Raw genomic sequence first — 27,446 nt, forward strand, 5'->3', positions numbered from 1 at the left:
GAAGGATGAAGGTGATCACATGCTTCTTAAAGCCATCCTTCTTGGACACTGTGTAGCATGATGCGGGCAGCTTAGCGCAGCCTTGGCCGTGCAAATGACCTATTAAAAACCACAGTCGATTGAATTTTTAAAAAACTAGGTAAACCATCCTTTCCAAAAGAGAGGCAAAGCTTGGCCTACCCACACTGATGACTTTGATGTGACCAGGATGGGGAAGACTTGAGCTCAGAGGCATTTTAATGTGGCATGATTTAGGTCATAACTCTTCTGACCTCAGATCTGATTCAGATCATTCAACATCACCTCTTTGCTATTGATCTAAGAATGGAAGAGCTCAGGTTTTGGAGGCAGACATATCTGGGTTTATATCTCCATTTCTTGTAACCTGTGACCCTGAGGAAGTTACTTTCTGGAAAACAGGACAGAGATTCTTGCCTCTCAGAGTTACCTTGGTGGGCAACTCTTAGACAAAATCCTTACCACTGCTTGTGGTAGGTCTTTTTAAAAAATATTTTTTTAATTGAGACAGACAGAGGGGTGGGGAAGAGGAGGGACAGAAGGAGTGGGAGAAGCAGACTACCAGCTGAGCAGGGAGTGGGACGCAGGGTTTGATGCCAGGACCCTGAGATCATGACATGAGCCAAAGGCAGACGCTTAATCTACTGAGCCTCCCAGGGGCCCCTTGCTGGTACGCCTTTTCTTTACCATGATGATCCAAGATGGTAGGGATAGGCATGCCCAGCACATGGGTGTTCAGTGTGTCCTGGTGTCCTCCTTACAGGCCAACTGTAATTCAGAGTACCCTGAGTTGTTCTGGTTTTTATTTTCCTACCCCTGGTTCCAGATACCCCTCTGTGTCTGGGGGGGAGGCCTGTTTGACCTGCTATTGCCCGAGCGCCTCTGACTGTATCTGGGTGGCACCCACTGAGCTCTCACCACTCTTTGTGCTTCTGTTGCAGTGCCAACAACATGCCCAAGCAGGTGGAAGTCCGAATGCACGACAGCCACCTCAGCTCAGAGGAGCCCAAGCAGCGACACCTGGGCCTACGTCTGTGTGACAAGCTGGGGAAGAATCTCCTGCTCACACTGACTGTGTTTGGTAGGTGACAGGGGCCTTCCCTCCTTCCTGGCTCTCTCCTGGCTCTGGGCGGAAGCTGGGTCACACAGCCAGCCCTGCTGCAGGATGAAAGCCTCATGCCTTCCCTAAGGCCTCCTTTGCCCACAGCTGCCTTGATGGCATAATGTTCCCCTCACCTGCCCCAGTCATGCATTTTTCTTCCTTGGGATTCTAGTGGTCCTTACAACTTCCCGTGAATACGTTAACAGGCAGATTCCCGGCCCTGCACATGTAGACTTTGGGCCATATGCAGTGAGGTCTTGGAATCTGTGTCTTAACAGACCTTCTAGGTTATTCCTAAGCAGATGATCGGCATAGCACATTTAGAGGAATACCTGCCTGAAGATAAAGGCAGCTGGTGCTGAAAACCCCATGAAGGGGCTCCTGAGGTGTAGCCTCTACACACCCTATTACCTTAGATTAGCCCAGCACGTTAGCGAATGAGGTCAGGCTGGAAGAGGGTTCTTCTCCAGAGTCTGATTCCTCTGCCTCAGACCTTCCCTGGGCTGTGGGTGTCCTTTGGTGTGACTGTTGACACAATCTTCATCTTGGGTTTTCAACCAGGGTTTGTTGAAAAGTGGGCAAGTTGCCCGGTCTTGAAATGACAACCACACCATTTCCTATCTTTATCCCTCCTTGTTCTTCAGCTCTCTCCTAGGCTACACAGAGAAGCAATGAACAACTCCTCACCTCCAACCCTTTCCCCACTCAGCTCCCTAACTTCTCCTCCTCTGAGTCTATCATCCTGGACATCAGTGGACCAGGGTCAGAACTGCGGGCTTGCCACAGTTCTGTTCACTTAATGAAAGAAGACAGAAGTGTGGTAGGGGTTTCCAAAGCTTACCTTCCATGTAAAGAAATTTCACTCATCATAGGTCATCAAGAAGTATGTTTTCCTCCTGTGAAAGTAAAAAAAAAAAAAAAGATCAGGCTTTTGACCACAGTGCTCTCTGCACACCCCTGGAGTTAACACCCCAGTTCATGGACCTAGGAACTACTCCCCATCTCAGCTAGTGGTGCTATGTCTGACCTGATTTGTGGTTTCTACAAGATCTTTCATATCAGCTGTCTGTTTGCAGATACATGGTTAGTCTTGTGGAATCCCCGAGCATGCAAAGTGAAAGGCTCCCACCAGCAACTCTGCCCACATTGTTTCTTCTCAAATTATACACTTTGAGAGATGCCCCCTAATCTCCCATAAAAGTCTCCCACAAAGGCGAGTCTAAAGATTATGTAAAAGAACATAGAAGTCAAGGACAAAACTTCTTAAGAATGAGCCATGGGGAAATCTTTGGGAGCCAAAGAAAATAGAAGGAGAAAGGAAACTCACAACCAGCTTGGTAGATCAAACTTTTTTTTTATCTGATATGCAGTTAGAATACATGAAGCGCCATGCCACTGGCCAGGCTGAGGCTTAGAGAAGGGGAAGCAGTATTTGGCAGTATGTGAGGGATTATTTCTGCTGTCAATCTCTGAGGATAAAAATGAAGAGTATCCTCAAAGAAATTAGTCAAATCAAGGAGAGAAGGATCTCCTAGACCCTCCCAGTGCTGCTTGTCAGAATAGACAGAGGTTCACAATATTCTCTCCCTAGTCATTAAAATGAACTTGACTTATATAATGATATTTTCGTAACATGTTATTCATCATCCGATAACAGAGAGGTATGAGAAAGGTCAATGTTACTGAATCCCTAGAGCTATTCATTTGACTCAGGCAAAACACAAACTCAAATATTTCCCCTCTCTCTCTTCTAGGTGTCATCCTGGGGGCAGTGTGTGGAGGCCTTCTTCGCTTGGCATCTCCCCTCCACCCTGATGTGGTCATGTTAATAGCCTTTCCAGGGGATATACTCATGAGGATGTTAAAAATGCTTATCCTGCCTCTCATCATCTCCAGCTTAATCACAGGTAAGACCATCTCTCTGGTACCTGGCCACAGGGAATCACACCTCTGCTCTGGCTTGTTGATGGACCACTGAATCTCAGTTTGGTGGAATGAATAATTGGGATGATCTGTGTCATTTTATTTCAGAGCCTTGGTTTTCCTGTCTCTCAAAAGGAGATTTTGAATCCTAAAAAAAAAAGTTTTCCATCTATTGATCAGTCTGACCATCTCTCTGTCTAGCAATAAAAGATGAAAGGGAAACAGCCACATTAAAAGTGATGATAAACAAAAATTAGAGGTTTTAATTTTGGATGTATACTTTTCTAATTTTCCAAATTATACTTGGCTCAGATTTTGATAAATAAAAGTAACAAATAGGAGAGGAAATTTTCTCTTAACTGTTTAACTAGGTATAGAGGGAAGTGGGTATTAAAAATAAAATAAAGATTAGATTTGAAACCCTTTGAGGTTTTTGAGAAAAGCACTCTTAATGTGTAAGTCATGTTTGCTTGTTTTGGGCTGAAAGAATTGTTTTATTTGAAAGAATTTGTTTGCTTCTATGGGCTTATACTGGCAGTTTTTTTCCTTACCAAATAATATTGCTCGAATAGGGTAAATTCATGGAGTTTAGAGACTGAGCTTGGAGTTAAGGATGAAAGCTAGGTTTTTTTGTTTGTTTGTTTTTAAAGATTTTATTTATTTGACAGAGAGAGAGAGATCATGAGTAGCCAGAGAGGCAGGCAGAGAGAGAGGGGGAAGCAGGCTCCCTGCTGAGCAGAGAGCCCAATGCGGGGCTCAATCCCAAGACCCTGAGATCATGACCTGAGCCGGAGGCAGAGGCTTAACCCACTGTGCCACCCAGGCACCCTGAAAGCTAGGCTTTGATTGGTATTTGGGTGCCATCTGGGTGACCTTGAGAAAGCGGTCCCTCTGGACTCTCCACCTTATAAGGAAAGTGAGGCCTGGAAACACCGAGAGATTCAGATGCTTAGCCTGGTTTTTCTAGAGTCTCTGGTCAACCAGTGAGCCCGGTGAATGCAAGGTCTCATTATTCAGCCCAGACTGAGTGACATTGTACTGTCCCCGTAAAGGCTTCTTTGCAAACCAGAGAAAATGTTCTCCATGCCCATTTAACAGAACATAGATAGGGCAAGCTGGCCAGGAAAGTGAGCATCTGTTGGCCAGAATCCGACTTTTGGTTGTAAGGAGAAGTGGCTCAAATGCGGGTCAGCTCAATTCAGGAAAGTTCACACCAATGACTTCCTCCCCCCACAGCAAGGGCTACAATCCCTCTTGTCTAGTAAAAGCAGAAACTGAAACCAGGAAGTAGAAAACTAGAATAAACAACTGGGAAAAAACCCAGTGAAGGTAGGAGTTTTTGTGACTTGGCTTGGAATTTCCTCCAGCAATCACAGGACCTCCCCCAGTATAGATGAAGTCCCATCTTTGTGTTCTCTAATTCCTGCACCAGGTTGGAAGATGTAGGTCTCCACCTACATTTTGTGCTTCACCTCAGAGGAAGGAGGGCTGTGCTAGATCACTAGGCTAGACTCTTGATATCAATCACCAGGACTACCAGCTTTTCTTTTTTTTTTTTAAGTGAGGACATTAATAACAACAATGAAGTAAAAACCAGCAGGTACTAGCACCGTCACTTCATAAAGAAAAGATGTCTTAATGCCAAATAAATGGGAAGGACATCATCTCGGAATTAAAAATGGAATATATTCAACTTTAACTCATTATTGCTCACTATTGCAGACTGACAAAAAAGTAGTTACCGGTCAGTTTATAAACTCTGAACGAGAGAGATCAGGTTTATAAACTCGGAAGAAGAGATCGTCAACTCTCCACAGTTCTCTCGAACCTCAAAAATGTCCTTGGCGGATCAAACCGTAAACTGTAGGATTGGAATCTTCAGTAGCAGCAGCCGTAATCAACCACGAATGCATCTGAGTAATACAGAGCTGTGTTACGGGGATGCAGAGATGGGCAGTTAACAGAGACATCACAGGAGTTTCCAATATCTTTTCAATGCAGGGTTGTCGGGCCTGGATGCTAAAGCCAGTGGGCGCCTGGGGACGAGAGCCATGGTGTATTACATGTCCACAACCATCATCGCTGCGGTGCTGGGGGTCATCCTGGTCTTGGCGATCCACCCAGGAAACCCCAAACTCAAGAAGCAGCTGGGGCCAGGGAAGAAGAATGATGAAGTGTCCAGCCTGGATGCCTTCCTGGACCTTATTCGCAATCTCTTTCCTGAAAACCTGGTCCAGGCCTGTTTTCAACAGGTAACCCAACGTTCCAATGCTATATGCCCCTTCAGCCTCCTAAATGAGCAAGATAGCAACTTGCAGAGTGTTTCACTGAACCAGCTCTGGGGAGTCATTTCCTTATATTAAATTATCTCTCTCTCTAGAGCTTGTTTGAGATGATTTGCCGCAGGATTTTGGGATTAAAGTCATGTTTATTTATTTATTTAGTTTTTGTTTTGTTTTGTTTTGTTATTAAACTTCTTTTTATTTTTTCCAGCTCACTTAACATTTTGCTCTGGGAATCCCCTTTCTTACCTATTTTTTTTCCTTCCTGTTACCTCTTTCCTTGTTTGTGGTTTCCCTCTGCATGTTGTCCAAAGACACATTTTTTTTTAATTACTTATTTATATGACAGAGATCACAAGTAGGCAGAGAGGCAGGCAGAGGGGGGCGGGGAAGCAGGCTCCCTGCTGAGCAGAGAGCCCAACAGAGGGCTCGATTCCAGGACCCTGAGACCATGACCTGAGCCAAAGGCAGAGGCTTTAACCCACTGAGCCACCCAGGCACCCCTCAAAGATGCATTTTTATCACTTTTGCCCACAACACTCTAGAATGCCGAGTGGATCTCAGTGTTGGTAGTATAGCAAAACTGCAAGGGGTAGATTTAAAAAATACACATGACCTACAGAGTCAGAATCTCTAGTGTGGGCCCAGGGAGAGGGTATTTTTCAAATTGTGGAAGTAATACACGAGGATTGTAAAAAGTTTAAACAGTCTAGACGCACGTAAGGAGTCAAGTCCTCACTTTTGGTCCTAAGAAATAGCCATGCTGGGAATTTTGTTTCCTTCTGAATATATAGTATGATGTGTGCAATATCTTTTTTTTTTCCAAGATTTATTTATTGTAGAGCAAGAGAGAGCAGGAGAGAGTGAGAGAGCGTGTGCGAGCACGGGGAGGGCAGAGGGGGAGAGAGACGCCAGCAGACTGTGCTGAGCTCGAAGTCCAACATGCGGATGGAGCTTACAACCCTGAGATCATGACCTGAGCCCAGACACGGGTCAGATACTCAACTGCATGTATGCATAATCTTAATAAAAAAAAAATCCACCCGAGTGAACTGCATTACTCATGCCGCGTTACACTTGCTTTTTATTTAACGAGGTTTAGCATTCTCTCTCTCTCTCTCTTTTCATGACCGTGTAGTATATCTAAAAAATAAATTCTTGGGCACTTATGTCTTGCCAAAGAGTTTCATATTTCAGATTTGCTGGATGTTGCAAAATGGCTCTACAAAAATTTGTATTAATGTCTATTCCCACCAAGTGCATACAGGAAGATCAATTTTTTAAAGCATTATGATTCTTAAAAAATGGATGATTCTGCTGAGCAGAGCCACCGTGAGAGCCTCCGAGGCCCCACTCACCAGTCTGTTGTCTAGCCCCAAGGTCAGGTTAGGTTAGAATATACTCCAGTTCCCAGTAACCCAGGGAGCAAGTCAACTAGAACCAAAGACCCTCTCCTTCAGTCATTTCCAGGAAAGCACAGAAAATTGAACTCAAGAAAGAGGCGGCCTGGAGGAACCGTTTCCCTTCCCAGCTGCCCCCAAAATACTGTTGCCAATCACTGGGGAGCCCAAATGACTCTGGGTTAGGATATGTTCTCCGATTTCTGATGCCAGTCTTCGGGCACCATAGCATGGCACTATGTTAAAGAAACGCATTTCCCGGATAAGGAAGATGTGTATGGGGCACCTGGGTGGTTCAGTGGGTTAAGCATCTGCCTTCGGCTCAGGTCATGATCCCAGGGTTCTGGGATCAAGTCCCGCAGTGGACTTCCTGCTCGACGGGGAGTCTCCTTCTCTCTCTCCCACAGCCCTGCTTGTGCTCTCTTGCTCACTTTCTCTCTCTCTGATAAATAAATAAATAAAATTAAAAAGAAAATAAGATGTGTATATATACACAATGGAATATTACTCAGCTTTCAAAAAGAATGAGATGTTGCCATTTGTAACAATGTGAATGGACCCGGAGGGTAGGATGCTAAGGGAAATCAATCAGAGAAAGACAAATACCATATGATTTCACTTATACGTGCAATCTAAAAAACAAGACAAACAAATAAACAAACAAGCAAAAACCAGTAGCAGACTGATAAATCCAGAGAACAAACGGATGGCTGGTAGAGGGAAGAGGATGGAAAACATGGGCCAAGGGAAGACAGTGACACAGGCTTCCAGTTAATGGACTGAGCAAGTCACAGGGATGAAGGGCATAGCGGAGGGAAGAGAGTCAGTGCTACTATAGTAGAGTTGTGTGGTGATGGAGGGCAGCTGCCCTGGGGGTGAGCATGGTCTAACAGACCGACTTGTCTGGTCACCGCGTTGTATACCTGAAACTAAAGTGATCTTGTAGTCAGCTCTACTCCAGTAAAAAATAAAAATAAAATAAAATTTAAGAAAACAATAAAAAGCAAAACCAAAAGGTTCCATTAAAAAAAAAATGATGGGTTAAAGCCTCTGCCTTTGGCTCAGGTCAGGGTCCCAGGGTCCTGGGATGGAGCCCCTCTCTGCTCAGCAGGGAGCCTGCTTCCTCCTCTCTCTCTGCCTGCCTCTCTGCCTACTTGTGATCTCTGTCTGTCAAATAAATAAATAAAATCTGTAAATAAATAAATAAATAAATAATGATGACAAAAGTAAAAGAAATCATTTCAGCTCTGGAGGTTAGCTGGGGAGGGAAGAGCAGCGGCCAAGGAGAGGTGTTTCCTGGCACTCCCTCTGTAGAGTGGATTTGGACCTCTGCCAGCCCACTTAGAAAGATGCATTCACCTGCTTTGGAGAGAGAGACATAAGCGGGTGCCCCATCTGTTGTTAACATTCTGAAAAGAACACTGTGGAAGTATAGCTGTGGAACTGGGGAGGCAAGGATCGGGGCTTCCTTCTTGGGCCCTGTCGTGTCCATGTTCCATACAAGGACGCCCCCTTTGGTGCCCTCAATAGCGGGACACTGAAGCAGGCATGCCCCTGGAGCTGTTGTTCTGGACTGCGGGGAGCCGTGCTCGCACTCAGCGACTTGTCTGGTCAGTGGGCGGTCTTGGCTTGGAGCTGTCCATGGCAGGACCACTGAGGGCTGAGCTGTTCCCTGCCCCGCCCCCTCCCGGGACACCTCCTTCTGCCCCCACTGGCAACATTCATAAGGAATGAACCCTTCATCCCCCAGCAAAGCCCAGGGTCACTGTCCATTTGAGTTAGGATAATCAGAGGAAAAATTCTGTAGAATTTTTTAAAATGATTTATTTATTTTAGAGACAGAGAGAGCAGGAGCAGGAGGGGCAGAAGGAGAGGGAGAGAGAATCTCAAGCAGACTCCCATGCTGAGTGCAAAGACCCACATGGGGCTCCATCTCACGACCCTGAGATCATGACCCAAACCGAAACCCAGAGTCAGATGCTCACCTGACTGTGCCACCTCAGCACCCCTGTGTAGGTCATTCATCTACCTCAGGGCAAGGGAGCATGCAGATTCCTTAAGCTGGACTTCAGGCAGCCTAGAGGAAAGGGGTCTTAAACAAGGAGCCATCCATGGACTCAGGAGGACCTCGAAGAGGACCCAGAGAAAGGGACTCATCATAGGGTGACATTGCATTGCCAGAGAGAAATGATGCCTGAGGGGTGCCTTTTGTGCCGTTGGGATACAGCTGGAAGTGATGACAAAAAGCCCATCTTGGGTCTTGGGGGCCTTCACGATCAGAGTTAGACACAGGGCTGCAAAGAGGAAGGTGCACATCCCCAGAGTAGAGGCTGTCTTCCCCCAGGTGGCAGGCCCCGTGTCTTACAGAGCAGGGAGGTGACCCAAGCCGAGGTTTCCAGGACAGCAACAGGCAGTCAGTTGCGGCCAGACCACAGGAATCCGACCCAGTGACAGGGACCATGTGGGTCTTCTCTTCCTGGGAATCCAGTTCACTCATCCACTCCGCACTTGTGGAGGTGCCAGGCTCCCTACTATGCAGGGGACGCCACGGGCAACGAGACACTCTGGGTCCCTGCCCAGGGGAACTTACATTCAGGGAGTGGGGAACACAGACCAGAACAAATATCACGTACATACACAAGCTATTAAAAAAATTAAGGTAAGTGCTCTCTGAGCACCAGAGGCAGGATGAAGGGCTCTGCACTAACTGTGAGAGACACCTGAGCTGAAAGAGTGAGGGACAAACTGAGCTAGGCTGAGAATAGGGTGGAGCTGCTGGGGACTGGGGGCGGAGCCTGCCCAGAGGTGTTGCCCTCAGAGAGAAGGAAGGCCAGTGTGTGGGAGGTAGAGTGAACTGGGGGAAGCAAAGCCTAGCTCAGGCAGGACCTGGTAGGCCACGGCCAGTCTCAGGAACTTACTCTAAGAGAGTTTTAGGCACAGGGAGACAACTGTTTTTCTATTTTTAAGAAATCAACCCAGCAGCTTTAGATGTAGACAGAGCTCTGGGGAGCTGAACTTACCTGGTGTTTGCAGGTAGACTAGAAGGCCGGTGGGAATAGCAGTGAGCCGGCTTTTGCAGGTTCTAAGGTGAGAGACCCTGGTGGCTTGGACTTAGGTAGACTGGAATTGGCACCTAGATGGCGCTGTCCAACCCAGGTAGGCCCAGATCAAGAACTCAGGCAGAAACCAGGCCCATGTTCCTATATCCCTAGCAACTTGCCTGCAACTTAAACCACTGGTCTGTGCTGTTTAGAAACTGATTTTGGAGTCAGACATGCCTCACCCTGAATCCCGCTTCAGCAACTAGCTTGCCATCTGCCCTGCAGGTAGTTAGCCCTGGAGCCTTGAGGGGTTACCGTTGACAGAAGAGATGATAGATGGCAGGCTGTGCACTTGACCCTGAAAGCCACCGTTTATTTACCACTAGGGCCACTAGTCTTTTGGACTCAAGCCTTGGCTTCTTTAACATTCCAAGGACAGGTCCCCAGTTGGCTTCTGGTCTTCCCATTTACCCTGGGAGCGTGAATCTCTTGCTCGCAGAAGCCTCCCTTTGGATGGTTCCTGTGTTCTTTCTTCATGCTGACGTTGCCCAGGCCAAGGGGACCATGAGCTTCCTGTTCTCTCCTTGCATACTCAGCCTGAGCTTCCTCCTTCCCTGCACAGGCTAGAACAGAGCATATCCTGCTTTTCTCCCACTTTGGACAATGGTCAGTTTGGCATTGCTCACTGTTTGGCCCCGCCACAGTGAACTGGGACCATGGAGCTTAGGGAATAGAAGAATTCAGTGGTGTTCAGGCCCTCTGAGTTCAAGTCCCAGCTCTGCCAAGAGCTCTATTGATTGACAAGTCATTTGAGTTCCCTATGCCTCCCCTTCCGTATCTATTCAGGGTTCAGCCATCTGTTGCCTACTACATACCAGCACTGACATTCTAGGATTCTGCATGAGTTCTATTTTAATACCCTTGGAGGTATTGTTTCTCTGGGCTCTGATGTGAATTTTCACAGCACTCTGCATGCAGGGTGCCTGGCACCTTTAAAAATAGAATGGATGTCACAGATGTCGAGGAATAGCATGAGAGGTTCTTGGGAGGCCATTTCCACGGAGATTGCTTGGGAAATATTGAGCAAGGCTTGGCATCACTGTCTAGAAGGAGTGGGTGTTTTCTTTCCTTACATTTTGATCTAGAAATATAAGCCAACATCCCTGTCATTGTAGCTGCTGGCTGCTAGTACATCTGGTGATCAGATGGAGATGCCCAGCAGAACATGATTCTGGAAGGAGCCCAAATGAGTGGGTCTGTGAAGACTCTGCTAGACAGGAACCAGGCAGGAAGGAGCAAAGCAGGTGGACCATGAGGCCTCACCTGATCCCTGCCAAAACCCTTACTCTCCTACTCTTGACCAGATCCAAGACCCCTCCTAAAGGACAAGAAGGGTCATCCAATTGGTTTCGCCATTATGAAGAGCATCCATGTTGGATGTCGGATGTTGTCTCCAAGATGCGGGGCTACCATCATGGGAATGTAAGAAGTAGACGTCTGTCCCCCACCTTGAAGTGTGCGTCCCATTACTGGATCACACCACATTACATATGAAAGTTATAAATCCTGTGATTATCACGTGATGAGAACAATCATTTCCCACTATATTTGTGTCATAAAATGTCACTTTGTTAAACACAAACATATAAAGTATCCCCCAACCTTTGTAACCTTGTTTTGACAGTTCTTAATTATTTTTTCACATACTGGGAACTTTATAAACATATAAGTAGCTAGACTTTGGGTGATAAACCTCTCACGTTTTTGTTCTCCCCCACTCCGTTAGATTCAAACGGTGACCAAGAAAGTCTTGGTGCCGCCTCCATCAGATGAGGAGGGCAATGCCACCAATGCTGTCATCTCCTTGTTGAACGAGACTGTGACTGAGGCACCTGAGGAAGCGAAGGTGGTTATCAAGAAGGGCCTGGAGTTCAAGGACGGCATGAATGTTTTAGGTAGGCAACCTGGTGTTCATCGCAGGGGGAGACTATGGCCAACCCATCCTGCTTCTCAGCACCCAGCAGCCCTGCCTCCCTTCTCAGAAAACCTGTCGCTGATATTCTGTAGGTAGAGCAGGATGTTCTCTCTAGAGAGCAAGTTGAGGGTCATGGTTACCGATAGTTGAGACATTAAGGAAGAAAGAGGGCAAGAAAGACCATGAGGGAACATGGCAGCTAGGGGTTGGTTATAAAAAAAGAGGGCACTAACATTCATTGGGCACATTCCCTGACTCTCTGTGTGGTGTTGACAAATAACTATCTCTGACTGTCTATTTCATGAAGTTACACATCCTATTTTTTCATTTTTTAAGTTTTCATATTATATTATATTATTTTTTGAGCTGTTCTTGGGTGTTAATGCTGTGCTAGGCACAGGAGCAGCCTACCCCAGCTTTCATATTCTTGAAACAAACACAATGCTATCAGGAGTGTAAAGTGTTGGTGTTGGTGCCCCAAAGGAGCTTATCCAAAGGAAATGACTTTCTTTAATTTTTTGGGATTCCAATGAGTCCTTTTCCTCTAGTCTGGAGCCTTCCTAGCCTTCCATGGTTTTGGGTCTTTGGCTTGGCAAGCAGACCAGGTTTGGATCCCTTATGGACCACTCACGGGTGAGCTGACAGTGGCTGAGTTGCTCTGCTTCTCAAGCTTCATGTGTAAAGTGGGGTTGGGATTGCGTTTCTCTGGTAGATCATCATGAGTATTAAATGAGATTGCACCCGTGAGGCACAGTAGTCTATGCCTCGTGCTCTGCTGCTGGTGCAGGCTATGGTCACTATCCAAGGTGGATGGAGAGCTGAGGAGCTCAATAAGAAAACAGCTGGTAGAGAATGAAGACACCCATCACGTGGGTGACTCCCATTTGCTCAGTTTGCTCCCCATCCACCCCCTGGGTCCACCCTCCAACCTACCCCACACCCACTGTTAAACTGATGTCCCTCACACAAGAAAGAAGGACATTTGACCCTAAGCTGAGAGAAACAGGGAAGCTAGGCAGGAGAAATAGATTGATCCATGCAAGCAAGATTTCTAAGGATTTGAGGGATTGCTGGCTAGAAGGGGATAAGCTCAATGGTCCTTCCACTTTACCATCTAGGAGATCAAATGCCCTTGTCTCCTTAGTAGGGTTGTCAGAGAAAGGACTAGACGCCCAGTTAGGTGTGAATTCCAGGTGAGCAACAAATGACTTTTTTAGCGTAGGGTATGTCCCAAATATTGGAAGGGACATACTTATACTAAAATAAAATATATTCGTTCTTTATCTGAAATCCACACTTTAACTGGGTATCCTGTTTGTTTGTTCTAAACTTGCTCACCTGACACCTACCTTACCCAGAATTGTTGAGACAAAGAGGTAGAGAAGAAGGAGGATTGTCTAGGCACTGAAAAGCAGAAGCTTCAGTAGGGATCTTTTAGTTTGGCCTGGTGGGAAGCAGGTTGAGTAAGTGAGAGCATGGAGGAGAGGCAATGGAAGATCAATAAACATTGTTAACAGTCAGTGTGAGATGACAGGAGGAAAGAGAGAGGACAGAGGGTGAGTTCCTCTGAGGGGAACTTGCAAATACCCTCAGATCCACCCTGGATCCACCCCTTCTCGCCCATTGCCAGATGTGTGTGATCCTTTCAGGACCTTCCTAGCCATACTCTGTCCCTGAAGCCCCAAAGTGAACCCACAGTCCACTACATATTCTGGAGGAGGTTAAGACCATGAGTCATGAGGCCAAAATTTTGGGGTGAATCATTCAGAAGACTTTCATGGTCGTTTCCAGATTCTTGGTGGATTCTGGGAAGTCATGTTGACCCTGGGCTGTACTGGGGAGTTTCAACACAACTCACTACTCTCTCAGCCCCAGCAATCCAGTCTAAGGGGGCTTTGTTCAAGCAAAACATCCCAGTTCCAGTAAGTGACTTTAGTGAGGTGATGTTGACAGAGGAAGTGACATGGAAGCTGGACATGGGTGGGCAGCGGCAGACAGAGCTCTGGAAAGCCAAGGGAAGTTAGACTGTTGAGAAACTTCCCATGTACAAATCCCTTGGTCTTCTAAGGGTGGAGAAGGTGGCTTTTGTTTTGTTTTGGAAAGTCCCAATGATCAGGCATTGCAGTAAGTGAAGACAAAACCTTGGCTCTGGGCTCCCTCTTCTTGAGGTACTCATTTCTTTCCCCAGTAACCTCCAGACCACTTCTGAGCTCTCTCCTCTAACCCCAACCATTAAATAAATTCCTGGCAGAGTTTGCTCCTTCCAACTTCTCTCTCTTAGTGATAGATGTGGCCCAGTTTCTGCTGACCCTACAAGGGGAACTTTTTACTGCCAGCTCTTTGAGATTTCGAGACCTTGAGTTTTTTCTCTTAAAATCTCCAAATGAAATTAACTGGGTAATACTAGCTCTTCTCAGCCAGAATCTTCACAGATTATTTCGCACTACACACCTAGCAAACTCTTCTCTATGTGCTTGAGAGAAGGGCTTGGGAATAGCCCAGATTTGGTTCCATATGTGATGGGAGAGCTAGACCACTCTTCCCTGATCACTAAATTTCATGAAGCCAGTCTCTGTGGCCAATAACCCACTTGTAAGGCCCTTGCCGGTCTTTGTGGCTGAGATCTGAAAAGGACAAGTATTCACTACTGGGGATTAACATTCCTGGGTGCACGTGATGGGTTCTTTTTGGTAAAGAGAGAGGCTCCAAAGAAGGATAGTTGCACAGTCTGAGTTGATATGTGCTTGGTGTGGGGAAGTGAGTGGTTTTGGGGGAGCTAGGAAAAAGGTAAAGTCAGAGGTTCAGAGAAAAAGAATTCCTCCCCAAGAGAATCAAACTGTAATGCTATAATTTTCCCAGTATAACTCAAGACTCTGGGCAGAACTGAACAAAATAGGAAACTGAATGTAATAGAGAGGACTAGCAATTAGGTCTGCAAAAATGGGATAAGGCTGGTGTAGGGAAGAGGAAGGAAGGAGAGGGGTATAGGGGATAGGCCATACTACATTTCAGAGAAAATGTCAGATGGGTAAGCAAGGTCCTGTGGCCAAAGGGACAGTAGCATAGACTGACAGTTCATGCAAGTAGTCAGAATTGGAGCCCCAGGACTGGCAATTGTGGGTCAGGAATGGGATGAGGGCACAGCCTGACTGGGAATCAGAAATTCAGATCAGCAGTAATGGGGATGTCTGTAAGCCATGTTAGTGCCCCAGTCCCTGGGTAGGCCTGGGTGAGACTTCAGGCTGGGGGTGAGACTCTGAGGACAAGAATGGGAAGGAATGGTGAAGGGAGGGAATCTTGTGGGGAGAGAGAAGCCAGGCCTAGCTTGGAGGAACCAAAATATATGGCGCTTCCCAGGACAGGTACTCAGGTGGAGGGAATGAGGCAAAGACAATACAGAGATAAGACCCAAGCTTAGGTGTTGGAGCTGGTTCAGGACCCAGTGCAATTTGATGGGGACAGAGTTCCCCACATCCTTACAGCCCGGCTTAGGATTGCTCTTACAGGCTGTGGTGGGGCTGGATTGAGATTGAAGTCAAGTGATGTCAAGTGAAGGGAGAAGGGGACTAAGGGGCTAGAAAGTTACAGAGTCTATATTCTGCCTTTATGATATTGCAAAAAAAAAAAAAATGCAGTAAAAAAGGAAGCATTCTACCAATTTTGACCATGAAAAGAATGATGAAGAATTAATAACAAGTTAAATCCAAATGAACTTGGTCAATTGGGGTTTCCCAACTGTTTTTGATTTCTCATTGCTTTCCATTTGACTTTTCAACATTCTTCCTCCTTCTCACATTAGGCATGTAGCAGTAGAAAAATACTTTTATGCCCAGGATTTTCCTACAGTGAAACATACCAGCCACGCATGAGTTTAGAATAACACCAAACTAACATAGACATAACCGTGGCAGGGATTTTCTTGGCTAATTGGTCTCTGCAGTTCTGATGTAGGCTCCAAAGTTTGCACGATAATCCCCAAGTTCCAACAAGCCTTCCTTCATTAATCTATGGACTATGGAATCAGCTTACCCCTGATTTCATAAGTGAGGAGAAGAGAGCGTTTTGAGTTTGGAATGAAACAGAATTCATTTCCTCCAAGGAACTAACACCACTGACAGTTCAACTTGCTGTTGTGGGAAATGTTAGGGGATGCCATAATTATCCAGGAGAAAGGTATTTTCAGTGTGAAGCCGAATGCCTAATTCACAGGGCAACAGGCAGGGGAGAAGGTGGCTCCCTATGTCGGGAATGGTGAAGGAGGAAGAAGAAACACATATTTCTAATCTGCCCTTCTGTGTAATGTGATTTCCCCCAACAGGTCTGATAGGTTTTTTTATCGCTTTTGGCATCGCCATGGGGAAGATGGGCGAGCAGGCCAAGCTGATGGTGGAATTCTTCAACATTTTGAATGAGATTGTAATGAAGTTAGTGATTATGATCATGTGGTAAGTGGGCTTGTTCTTCCTTCAGTGTGCTTGGGGTGGGGGCGTCCAGAGGTCTTGGGATCCTTGGAAGATCGTGGAGTCTTCCTAGCAGGAAGACTAGCAAAATGCTCTCCAGAAAGACTTTGAGAAAGGGATGAAAATCTCTTTCTGGGAGCTTCCCCTGGAAAATGGTTTGGAAAACTATGGTTCATCCTCAGGCCAGATCCTTTCTGCTACTCCTTTAGTGGCGTACAGGACTGGGTTTTATGTTTTTATGTTGCTGGGGGGAAAAAAAATCAAAAGAGTAGTATTTTTCACACACATGAAAATTACATGAAATTCACATCCAGGGCCCATAGATAAAGTTTTATTGGCACACGGCCACACCCATTCATTCACATATTGTCTAGCATTGCTTTATGCTGAATGGCAGAGTCGAGTCATTCTGACCAACACCGTGTAGCCTGCAAAGACTTTAGTATTTACTATCTGACCCTTCCCATAAAAAGTTTGCCAATCCCTCCAGTGGGAATACAAAAACAACAACGACAATTAAAAAGAGGGAAAGCTGAAAAAACCAACTAGCAATTCTGAACCAGCAGTATCAGAAAACACCGAGGTAAGTCCAAGATACCAGAAATGATATGGCCTGACTCAGGGTGTGTGGAAGGACCACCACTCTAGTATTCTGGTGTCCAAAAGCAATGTATCAGAGACTCTTGATTCCGACAGAAGGAAAAAGAGGCAGTTTTCAGGCCATGCAAGCAAAATGATATCACAGAGGACACATTAAAATTATAAGTACTCTTGGAAATGTGGTTCTACCCTCTAGTTGTGTGGAAGAGAAGACTGTGGTCCAGAGTGACTATGTCTTAATTGTACATATCAGATAATTAGAACAATAAAACCTATCAATTCTCGATTTCCTTTTATCTGTGAAGAGCCATGATAAGTGCTTAATACTTACCTATTGTAACTCCAATAACCCTGCAAAGATGGCATCGACTCTCATTTTCCAGAAGAAGAAACTGAGGTATATTGAAGTTGAATACTTTGCTTAAGACTGTGTATCTGGGTGGGGGAGAGGAGCTGGAGTACCTATTGATTTCACAATCCTTGATGCATAGTTGGGGAGCATTTTTGTTTGAATTATCCAAGCAATACCATCTCTATTCCATTTCATGTAGGTTTATGTTCAGTGGTTCTGAACTCTAGGACAGCCCAGGAGAGTAAGAGCATCCATTCCTTTATAAAGGAAGCTATACCACCTTCAGAACTTTCTACTGCCCCATATCTCTCAGATGGAAAGATTTTCTTAAAAAGATTATTTATTTATTTATTTGACAGACAGAGATCACAAGTAGGCAGAGAAGCAGGCAGAGAGAGGAGGAAGCAGGCTCCCTGCTGAGCAGAGAACCCGATGCGGGACTCGATTCCAGGACCCTGGGATCATGACCTTGAACCTAAGGCAGAGGCTTTAACTCACTGAGCCACCCATGTGCCCCTCAGATGGAAAGAATTTTACATGCGTTTGTTCCAGATCTCTATGATGGTCTGGTATACTTGTCTGGAAAAAAAGAATTATTAGATTAAGCGACATCTGTGTCCTATCTGTCACAGAAATTCTGGATTACAGATTCCCTGTCTCTGTGTGCTCCCCCGTTACCCACCTCCCCCAATCCTCCTCTGATCTTCTTTTACTTCGGTGTGGTGCCTTCCACTAAAATTCTACCTTCTCTTTCTCTTCTTCCTCTCCTTGGCCCCTACTCCCACTTTAAAAGGGCAAAAATCTGTTTTTGACTTTTTTTTTTTTTTTTTTTTTTTTTTTTTGCCTCCACGGAACCAAACATTGTGATGTGCTGGTAGAAATTCTTACTGAACCCTCAGGAGTGAGTAGGCTAGCTGATGGGCCTCAGATCAAGAAGATGTACCTCGTGATTTCATGAAACATATTTACTAGACTTGGCTTGTTTCAGATCATTGCTTTTTGTACTTTTAAAACACAGATAGGATGCCGGTAAAATTGTGTGTGTGTCTGTCATGCTGATTTTTCAAGTTTTCAGGCAATCCTAGATTTCTGAATATTTCTTTTCTATGAAAATCTAAAGTCACACACAATGTGATGCTCTAAAAAAATATATGCTTAGAAACGTTAAGATCTATCTGTGGTTGTTGAGACTTTAATAGATGATAATGCCTAAAGTAGGATATGACTCTTGGTAGTAAGCATTAGGATCTGCCCTGGTCTCCTAGAATTTTTTAGAATGAGCATCCTTGCTCTAAAAATTCAGTTCATATTTCTGTATGATGATTACAGGGATGTGGGCCGTGTCACTTCCACTGAGCCCATAAAGAGAAGGAATCTAGGAAGTGAGGTCAGTCATGGGATGAAGGGCGTGCTCTCTTCTCCACAGGGATGAAGGGTGTGGATCAAGGTTTCCTGTACACTGAAACCAAAACTACTGAAGATTTAGTATCAAATCCCAGGAGATGCAGAGCAATTGTGAGCCAGGGACAAGGCCTATGGAACGATTTCTGACAGCTATTCGTTGACCTCATCTAGACCAACAGTCAGGAGGGCGTTCTATGACACAAGATGCCGTTTCTACACATTTCTTTCATTCTTTAGCTGCCTTGTCAGTGCCGGATAACGATGAGTGTGGGAAGGTTTGGGGTGAAACACTCAATTACTCTTTAACTGACCCCCTCAAAGCTAAATGATCAGTTCTTGGGGATTCTTCTCTGTGTGGTAGTCAGAATAGTATAATAGCAAAATAAAACATTGCAGAGGTGGCTATTATTATAATAGCGATTATTACTAAATTATAACTTAGAGTTATGAAATGTTTGCTATGTGCTCAACATTACCTCTTTTATTGTGCTGCACCTATTTATTACTGAGGAGCTAATTATTATTATTATAATTGTCATTAAATCGTAGCTAAGATTTGCCAAATTCCTGCTATATGCTGAATACCGTTCCACTTGCTTTACGTGCATTAGCTGACTTAATTGTCTCAGTAATACCTAGCAGAAATATGTAGTTTTATTAGCCCCATTTTCCAGATGTGAAAACTAAGCACAGAGCTTAACTTGCCCAGTGTTGCACAGTGCCTTATTAACTAACTAATTAATTGTATGGCACCTTATTCAGCTTCTGTCTGACTTCACACCAGAGTAAATCCAGGACACTCTGGTTACTAACTGTGTGACTCTATATGAGTTAGACAGATCCTAAACCCCACATCGGAATGGATTGATCATAGAATCAACCTCCTAGGGTTGCTGGGAGAATTAAATGAAATTGTGACCAACAGTTACAAAGCATTTCTCACATCCTGGGACCTACCTAAACATTGTCTATGAACAGTATTATCATTGAAGTTATTTTGTGATTATCATTACTGTTATCATTCAATCCATATCCTCTGTTTCTCTGTGTTCATGGATTCTTCAAGAAGCCTAAAAGGAACTCTGATTCACCAAAAAAAAAAAAAAAAAAAAAAAAGAGAGAGAGAGAAACCCTTAATTTCAGTATGATTTTCATATCCTAATTTTTTGCAAATTTCTTCAAAGCATTTTTTTCAAATCTGAAAATCTAAACAGAAAGTAAAACTTTGCATACTCTCGCCACTATAGAAAACCAAGGCAAGAAGTGAGATCTCTTCATTCTTTCAATTTTCCCTCCCTGTTAACCTACCACCACCACCACCACCACCCACCCATCCATCCATCCATCCATGCATCCAACTGTCCATCCATCCATCCGTCCTTGCTTTTACTCCACAAATATATTTTGAGCCCCTCTTCTATGCCAATAATAATTTTAGGTGCCAGTGATACAATGGTGAATGAGAGAGGAAAATTCTAGCCCTCATGGAGCCTATATTCTTTTGGAAAAGGAGAAGAATTAAAGGAATAAAAGGAAACAAATTCAGACAGTACTCTCTGCTACAAAGTCGGTAACCAGGACAGTGGGACCGAGAGTTATGGGGGATGGAAATATGCCTTAGACGCGATCCAGAGGACCCAGGAGGGCTGTCTGGGGAAGTGACTTTTGATGAAGACCTGAAGAATGAAAAGAGGTTGCTCTGTGAAGAACCAACAGGAGAATTTTCCAGGGGGAGGAAACAGCAGATAAAGGGTTTTCAAGGGTCAGAATGAAGATCAGGAGTAGCTGTAATGTGGTTGGTTGGTAAGGAGGTAGAAAGCTGTGAAGTTGGGGAGGTGAGCAAGAGGTAGATCCCACAGGGCCTTGCTACCATGATGAGTTGGGGTTTACTGACTTGAAAAATGAAGTCCCTAGGAGGCTACAAGCCTGGAGGCTCTCCATACTGATTTTCAGCCTATCTTGATAAAAATTTCTAATCCACACAAAGTAACTCTGAGCACAGTCACTCCTTGGATAATCAGGACACCTGTCTAGATCTAAGTGGACTGGGAAAAATGGAGAGTTGTGTTACTTTTTGAGCCTGAATACAGACAACACCCTTAGGTAACTCTTGAATGTATATTTAGCTCTCTGTTGACAGACTCTCTGATTTCTTAGCTCTCCTGGGTTCTGTCCCAAACTGGAAGGCTAGTGTTGCTATTGGAAACCAATAGCATTGTGGGACAGAACCAGAGCGGCTTTACGGCAAGCCTGAGAAAGTCCCTCCACTAATTTCCATCTGAGTGTCTGATCCACCATTGGTCCTGGACTCAGAGTCCTGAATTATTTACCTTAATGGGTTAAGACTAAAGGTCTTGAATCAGTTGGAGCTAATGGAAGTGGTTTCCAGAGGCTAACTAAGTAATATCTGCATTTCATCGGTTGTAGAGCAGATTTTAGCCCTTGAAACACTGGTTTCCAAACACATCAGGAATTACCTGGAACTTGTTTAAAATATAAATGCCCCCTAGGTCAGCTCCAGGAAACTCTAACTCAACCAGTATGTGGTGGGCCTGGCGAATCCACGTTGATACCAGGCAGGCCAACTTGATTGTGAAGCTGGTGTCTGTGAATGCACAGAGACACTGAGGTCTGGGCATGTTAAATTCTGTATATGAGTTTGTGTTTATGGAGTGGAGGGCAGTCTTGGTGGGAGGGAACCTGAAGATGACAAGGGTAGAGATGCCAAGTGAATGGAGGAAAGAATGGTTGATGCAACGGGAAGAAAAAGACTTGACGGGCCAGTCTTAGATTAATCAGTGGCTTTGACCACAGTGCCCAGAGCTGCAGATAAAAGCAACCCAACGACAGTGTGAAAGATATTTTCTCTTCCTACTCTGCAGTCATGTCCTTCTAATTTAGAAGTGGGTCCAGCTATTCCTGGGCACCATTTGGCTTCAGAAACTTACTGGGGCCCTCAGTCTCTTCATGCACTTCAGTTTATGGCTTTGATTGCTTGCTTCATCTCAGGATCTTTGTGTGGTAACCTCGAATCCTGGGCATTTTCCCTTTTTTTTTTCCATGGGGTGTCATTTTCAATGAGATAATTATGTAGAAACCCAGGAGCTCAGAAACTCCAGCTCCTGAGTAGAAGATTAAACCACTCATTTTGAACACAGGTGCAGGGAAGTAATGACCCTAGAAGACACCATTGAGGACAAAGGCTCTTTCCTTCTTCGAGTTAATGCTTATTCCTGTTCTGGAGACCAAGGTGATTCATTCCTGCTCACCATATTTATTTGCCCTGAGACTACCTTCTGGCCTTTGAGTAACATTCTTGGAAACTCACGTTTCTCCTAGTGAGCTGAGTGCTCCGGAGGAAACATGTTTCCTCTCTCTGATCTGTTTGGCTCTGGCTCAAATGTGTTCTCCAGGGGGACAAGATAGCTGGTCTTGCTTGGCAAAGTGCCTTGAAAATCCTTTTTCTCCATTCTGCAAATTGCGTGTCCCAGAAGAGCAGGGAAATCGAATGTCACCCAGAACAGCTCATGTTTGTGTTTTTCTGGACATCTTTAAAGGCTGGTTGGTGCTTGGGAAAGAATTGATCTCGTGGCTTATGAAGATAAATGCTTGTTGGCTTTATGGGAAAGTGCATTGTGCTCAGTTGCTTACAACTTCCTGGCACAAAGGCCTGGCCTCTGAGACAACCCCACTCATCTAAAAAATGTTGTGACCATGGGTGCATCAGGAGAGTGTAAAATGGTGAGAAATTCAAGGGTTTAAGGACATAGCTCCTTCATGCCTGCAGAAACACCCCTCCAACATTGCCAGCCTTCACCCAGGGGAAAGATGTGGAGGCTACAGGCTGGATACTCATCAGGGAAGAGAGTTATTCTAAGGTTTTCACTAATTCTTGTCATTTACCAATCAGCTCTTTCAGAAGGTTCCTCTTGACAAAATATTTTGCTCATAAAAACATCTGCCATTGGATGGCAGTAGTCTATGCGTGGGTTTAGAAAGCCACATTAACTCAGACTTGGCTCTTTAAGAATGGTGGGGGAGAGGACATGGTGTACATGTGTGACCGCAGAATGTAGAGGATTCTTTGGTCAGCAGTCAGACTGGTGCTCACAGGGCTGGGGGCAGGACTTTGACAGGGCACACATATGCATGCTCAAATATGCAATCCTCACAGCAATTCCATGAGGTTGGAGTTAGCCTAAGCTTTGACTTGCACATCTATAAAATGGGACTAAATCACTACAAGGTCATGTGGCTGGGCAAGCTTCATGTCTTAATTGTATATATAATTGTATATATAATTCTCCTCTGCCCACCTCTCCTTTTTTTTTTTTTTTTTTTAAGATTTTATTTATTTATCTGACACAGAGAGAGAGAGAGAGAACACAAGCAGGGGAAACAACAGACAGAAGGAGAAGGAAAAACAGGCTCCCCACTGAGCAAGGAGCCTGATGCAGGGGTTCAATCCCAGGACACTGGAATCAGGACCTGAGCCAAAGGCAGACACTTAACCGACTGAGCCACCCCAGGAACTTCTACCCACATCTTTTTTTACTCAGGAAAGGCACAATTGCAAAAAACAAAAACAAACAGATAAACAAAAAACAACCAGCAAATCTGGTTGGGCTGTCTGTCTCCCTTTGCTGACTCCGTTACCTCAGCAGGGGGGCCTTATCTTGGGACTTCATTTCCCCCAGTCTTTTTCTCAAATATGTTCATAATTCTTACTAAAGTATCAACTTCCCCCTCAAACGTTTTCTTTCCGGTCGGAAGGTGTTGCAGGCCGAACCAGTTTCTGCTTCAACCACTACCAGATTGGGCAATAAAAAAAGGCTATTGCCCAACATGGGAAAAATACACTCAAGAGGAAAAAGAGCACGGTTAGTGCCCTCACGAGTGAGGACAGCAGTAAGTTGTTTCCAAGCTCCCGATCGAACAATAATAAGATAGAAGCATGAAGGAAGTTTCCGTAGAATAAATTGGTATATGGTAAGCTGTCAGCCTATGTACAAAGAGCTCCCATTGCTCATTAAAGGAAAGTGGTTTGGCTGGGGGAGGGGAAAACAACCCTCAGAGAGTCACAGACGCTGAGACTGTTCTCCTACTTCCTGGTTTTGTGGTCTTGGACTGGTCTTAACTTTTCTGAACCTCAATTTCCCATTTGCCAAATCAGAATAATGATACTTTGACTTCAGGGCTGTGGTAAAAATGAAATGAGGTGACGTGTGCAGAGGTCTGACTGTATTGCCTGAGACGCGGGGCAGGGAAGCCAGCGTCCCTGGTAAGACAAGTATGGAAAGAAATACTTTCAGACTGACAAGTAATAAAACCACGTCTCTCTAAATGGACCCTCTGGCTCTGAGGGTTTTCTTGTCTTGGCAGGTCTCTCTTTTTTGCTCCCTCTCTGTCTCTGTCTCTCTTATATTTTATAAGCTTCCTATCGTCCAAGGTAAAAACAAAGCAAATTTACCAACGCCACCTTAGAGGTGGGTAAAACTCTCGTGAGCTATCTGGGGAGCTCAAAATGGATTCCTAGTTTTCAAGGACGAAGTTGGAGGGGAACAGGGAGACCAAACAAGATGCTCGAAGATTCTGTGACTCTCCAGTTTGGTGCTTACCTGGGGGATGGTAAAGCTTGTGTCTGCTCTTCCTGAAAATCACTGGACCCACTGATGAGATTTCAGATGGTACAGTTAGTCTAAAGTGAAGGAGAGCAGCTATCGAATCTTGTGGAATTCCTCCAGTGAAACTCTTGGTCCAGAAATAGGAAGGGTTTTCCTCAGAGGGTGTAGTACATGTAAGGCCCAGATAGAAGTCGTGAATTCCAGAAGGATGTCTTCACTGGTTTTTTTGGTTTGTTTTTCTTTTCTGTTTTCCAGGTACTCTCCCCTGGGTATCGCCTGCCTAATCTGTGGGAAGATCATTGCCATCAAGGACTTGGAAGTGGTTGCTAGGCAACTGGGGATGTACATGATCACGGTGATCGTGGGCCTCATCATCCATGGGGGCATCTTTCTCCCTTTGATTTACTTTGTAGTCACCAGGAAAAACCCTTTCTCCTTTTTTGCTGGCATTTTCCAAGCTTGGATCACTGCCCTGGGTACTGCTTCCAGGTAGAGAACACAAGAAATCACCTTTCTTTCTCTCTGCTCATTCTTTTCCCCTCTCTGCCACTTCCCCTTTGCAAAACCCTTTCATCATAAAGTTCAATGGGAATGGGTTTCACGTATCATTAAAATACTTCTGAAAAAGGTAACTGTTTTGTATTTTTGGCTCCTAGGAACTCAGGAGCCTTCTGATGAACATATTTGCTGATAAGCAACCCTCCTGGAAATATTTAATATTAAATTTCCCAGACGAATGCATGCTGTTTATCTGCCTATCTAATATGGCATATCTAGCATTGGTTTCATTTTAAATATTTTCCAAAAGGATGTATCAGGAGGTTAAGCTATTTAAGAAATTCTCCCACCTGTGATTTGAAAAACGCTATCACAAAAGATCACTCCTTTGGAGTCATTTTTCAAAAGTCGAAAAACAGCTTTTTCATGGCAAATGTGTTCAATGAGATTTAAAAAAAAACAAACCAGAAGTCAGTCAGGTAGGTGTGTGACTTCTGTATGAACTTCTAGTGGACCATTCTGCCCCAGTGATTTTGAGAAAATCGGGTTGGCGTTGATTCAACTTGACATTGACTGAGAGTCTGTTCCTTCTTCGTTAACTAAGTTCCCAGGCATCTGAGGCCAGTGAGGACTCCAGGGATACACAGAGGAAAAAAATATTTTTTTAGATATCTTCTTAGACTGAATTTAGCAAAAACAAACAAACAAAAACAGATACATAAGAAACACCTGGCAATTTAGAATTTCAAAGATTAGAAGAGTTTTATTGTTTCAGCCTGCACTAGTTACTGGTATTTCTGCACAAAACTAAGGGTCATGAAACTAAGGCTGAGGCAGGTGGGAGAGAGGCAAGCCAACTCTGCAACCCCTAGCTCAGCATCATCTCTGGAGTCACAGGTGATAGTCCTTGGTGTCGAGCCTGTGACCATGGTCTGCAGTTGAGATGGCCACTCTGTTGTGACGCAGCGTGACAGTTGTCCCAAGGCTCCTGAGAAGGCAGTCATCTTTTCCCGACAGGCCAATAGTGGTGACCAACTGAGAAACCAAATATATACTTCCATCTTGTACATCAGTGAGATTTTGGTAGAAGTAGAATGTGGGATTTCAGAAGATGCTAAAAATATATATAATCCCGGGGATCTGGATTCTGCCTTCAGTTTCCCAAGATGAAGGGAAACACCCCAAAATTTCTTTTGTCCCTCTTGGTCTGATATATTTCATATGGATAAGTATCTCTATCCATAAAAATCCCCCTCTCTTTGGAGAAAAAGTAAAATCCCCCCCCACCAAACAATATGTTTAGTTTTATATTTGTTTTCTGGTTATGAGCGTAGTGTTTGCTCATTGTGAAAAAAGTCAGACAGTGAATAGAGTTTTGAAGAAGAAAATGAACATTACCAGTTCTTCTATTGCCCAGGAATAATTAATAGTAACCCTTTTAGTTAATCTTAGTAGTTCTATATTATTCCAATTTGTACCATGTATAGGTGTTGTAAATTGCTATCATCGGTCAACCTATCATAAAAGTTCTGTCAATATGATCTTCCCACCCACTCTTTTTAAATGATATAATAATACCCTGTGGGTGCCACAACACAACCCCACCTCTCCTGTGTGATGTACATGTAAAGTGTGTTTACTAAGCAGGGCTTTGACAAGGATCCTTATAAACACTTTTCTGTAAGTTTGTCTGATGATCCACTCAGGATAATTTATAGAAGTGGAATTTCTGAGTCCAGTGGTAAGCACACTGTATGTTTGAAAACGTACCACCAGCTTGCTGCTCAAAAAAGTCTGTTAGTATAGATCCCCACTAATGGGGTGTGTGAGACTGCCTTTTCCCATCTATTCACCAGCACTAGATATTATCACTTTATTAATTTTCCAATTTTATTGGTGAAAAATGATCTTATTGATTTTGCATTTCTTTGATTATTAGTGAGGGGAAACATTTCTTCGCCTTCTTATTGACCATCCTCTCCTCCTCTATTTGACCTTGTGAATTTTTTGTGATGGTCATTTCCTATTGGGGAATGCGTCCATTCCTGATTGGCTTTAACTCTCTTCATGTATAAAAACATTAACTCATGTATCCCATGTTGCAAATGATGTTCCTCCCTGTCTGGTGCTTGTCTTGAAAATTTGTCATGTTTTTGCCCCTAGAAGTTTTAAATTTGCATGTCATTGAAGTTGTTAGTATTTTCATTTAGTATTTGGAATTTCAATTTTTTTCCTCAGGAAAATCACCACCAAAAATGATAAAATATTATATTTTCTTCCAATGCCTTTGTGGTTTTGATCTTTAAATCTTTCAAAAAATATTATTATCTTTCCTTTGAATGTCTAGACAGTTTTCCCAGTACTTTTAATTAGATAAAGTAAATCCTAAAGGCATATGGATGGCCCAAGTTCATATTTGTATTTGAATCAGACAGATGCTTGGGTTATCTGGCCAAGGCCATGAATGCTAGACCCATTTCTCCTCCTTACCCTGTATTTCAAGTGAATTAATCTTTGGTTAAACTGTGGCTTTTGCCGGGATGTGGAATATCATTTGTTAAAAGAAAACACACTTAAAGAAAAATCTGTGGCATGAGTCACATACTTAGAACTAACTCTGCCATTATGACCAGAGGGAAATAACACGAAGCCTCAGGATGGCCAGGTAACTATTCTTTCTACCTCCTTGGACCCTGACGGAAGGAGAAGTGGAAGGAGCTGACTTCCTTTTCTCAACAGGCTGGTGTCAGGGAGGACTGATGGAAGG

The 27,446-nt window shown here is 44.3% G+C and overlaps 1 protein-coding gene across 7 annotated transcripts in view; it reads left to right on the top strand.

The window, feature by feature from the left end:
- SLC1A2 (solute carrier family 1 member 2) overlaps nt 1-27,446 on the top strand; it is a 144,772-nt gene that overhangs the window by 84,564 nt on the left and 32,762 nt on the right. For all 7 annotated transcript variants that reach the window (XM_059405731.1, XM_059405722.1, XM_059405750.1 and 4 more), the window contains exons 2-7: nt 960-1,099; nt 2,875-3,027; nt 5,045-5,295; nt 11,553-11,721; nt 16,060-16,186; nt 24,437-24,670. In XM_059405731.1, the coding sequence (XP_059261714.1) occupies nt 960-1,099; nt 2,875-3,027; nt 5,045-5,295; nt 11,553-11,721; nt 16,060-16,186; nt 24,437-24,670 (1,074 nt within the window). The remainder of the gene's footprint in view (nt 1-959; nt 1,100-2,874; nt 3,028-5,044; nt 5,296-11,552; nt 11,722-16,059; nt 16,187-24,436; nt 24,671-27,446) is intronic.

The sequence above is a fragment of the Mustela nigripes genome, chromosome 1, assembly GCF_022355385.1.
Source record: "Mustela nigripes isolate SB6536 chromosome 1, MUSNIG.SB6536, whole genome shotgun sequence".
Classification (NCBI taxonomy): domain Eukaryota; kingdom Metazoa; phylum Chordata; class Mammalia; order Carnivora; family Mustelidae; genus Mustela; species Mustela nigripes.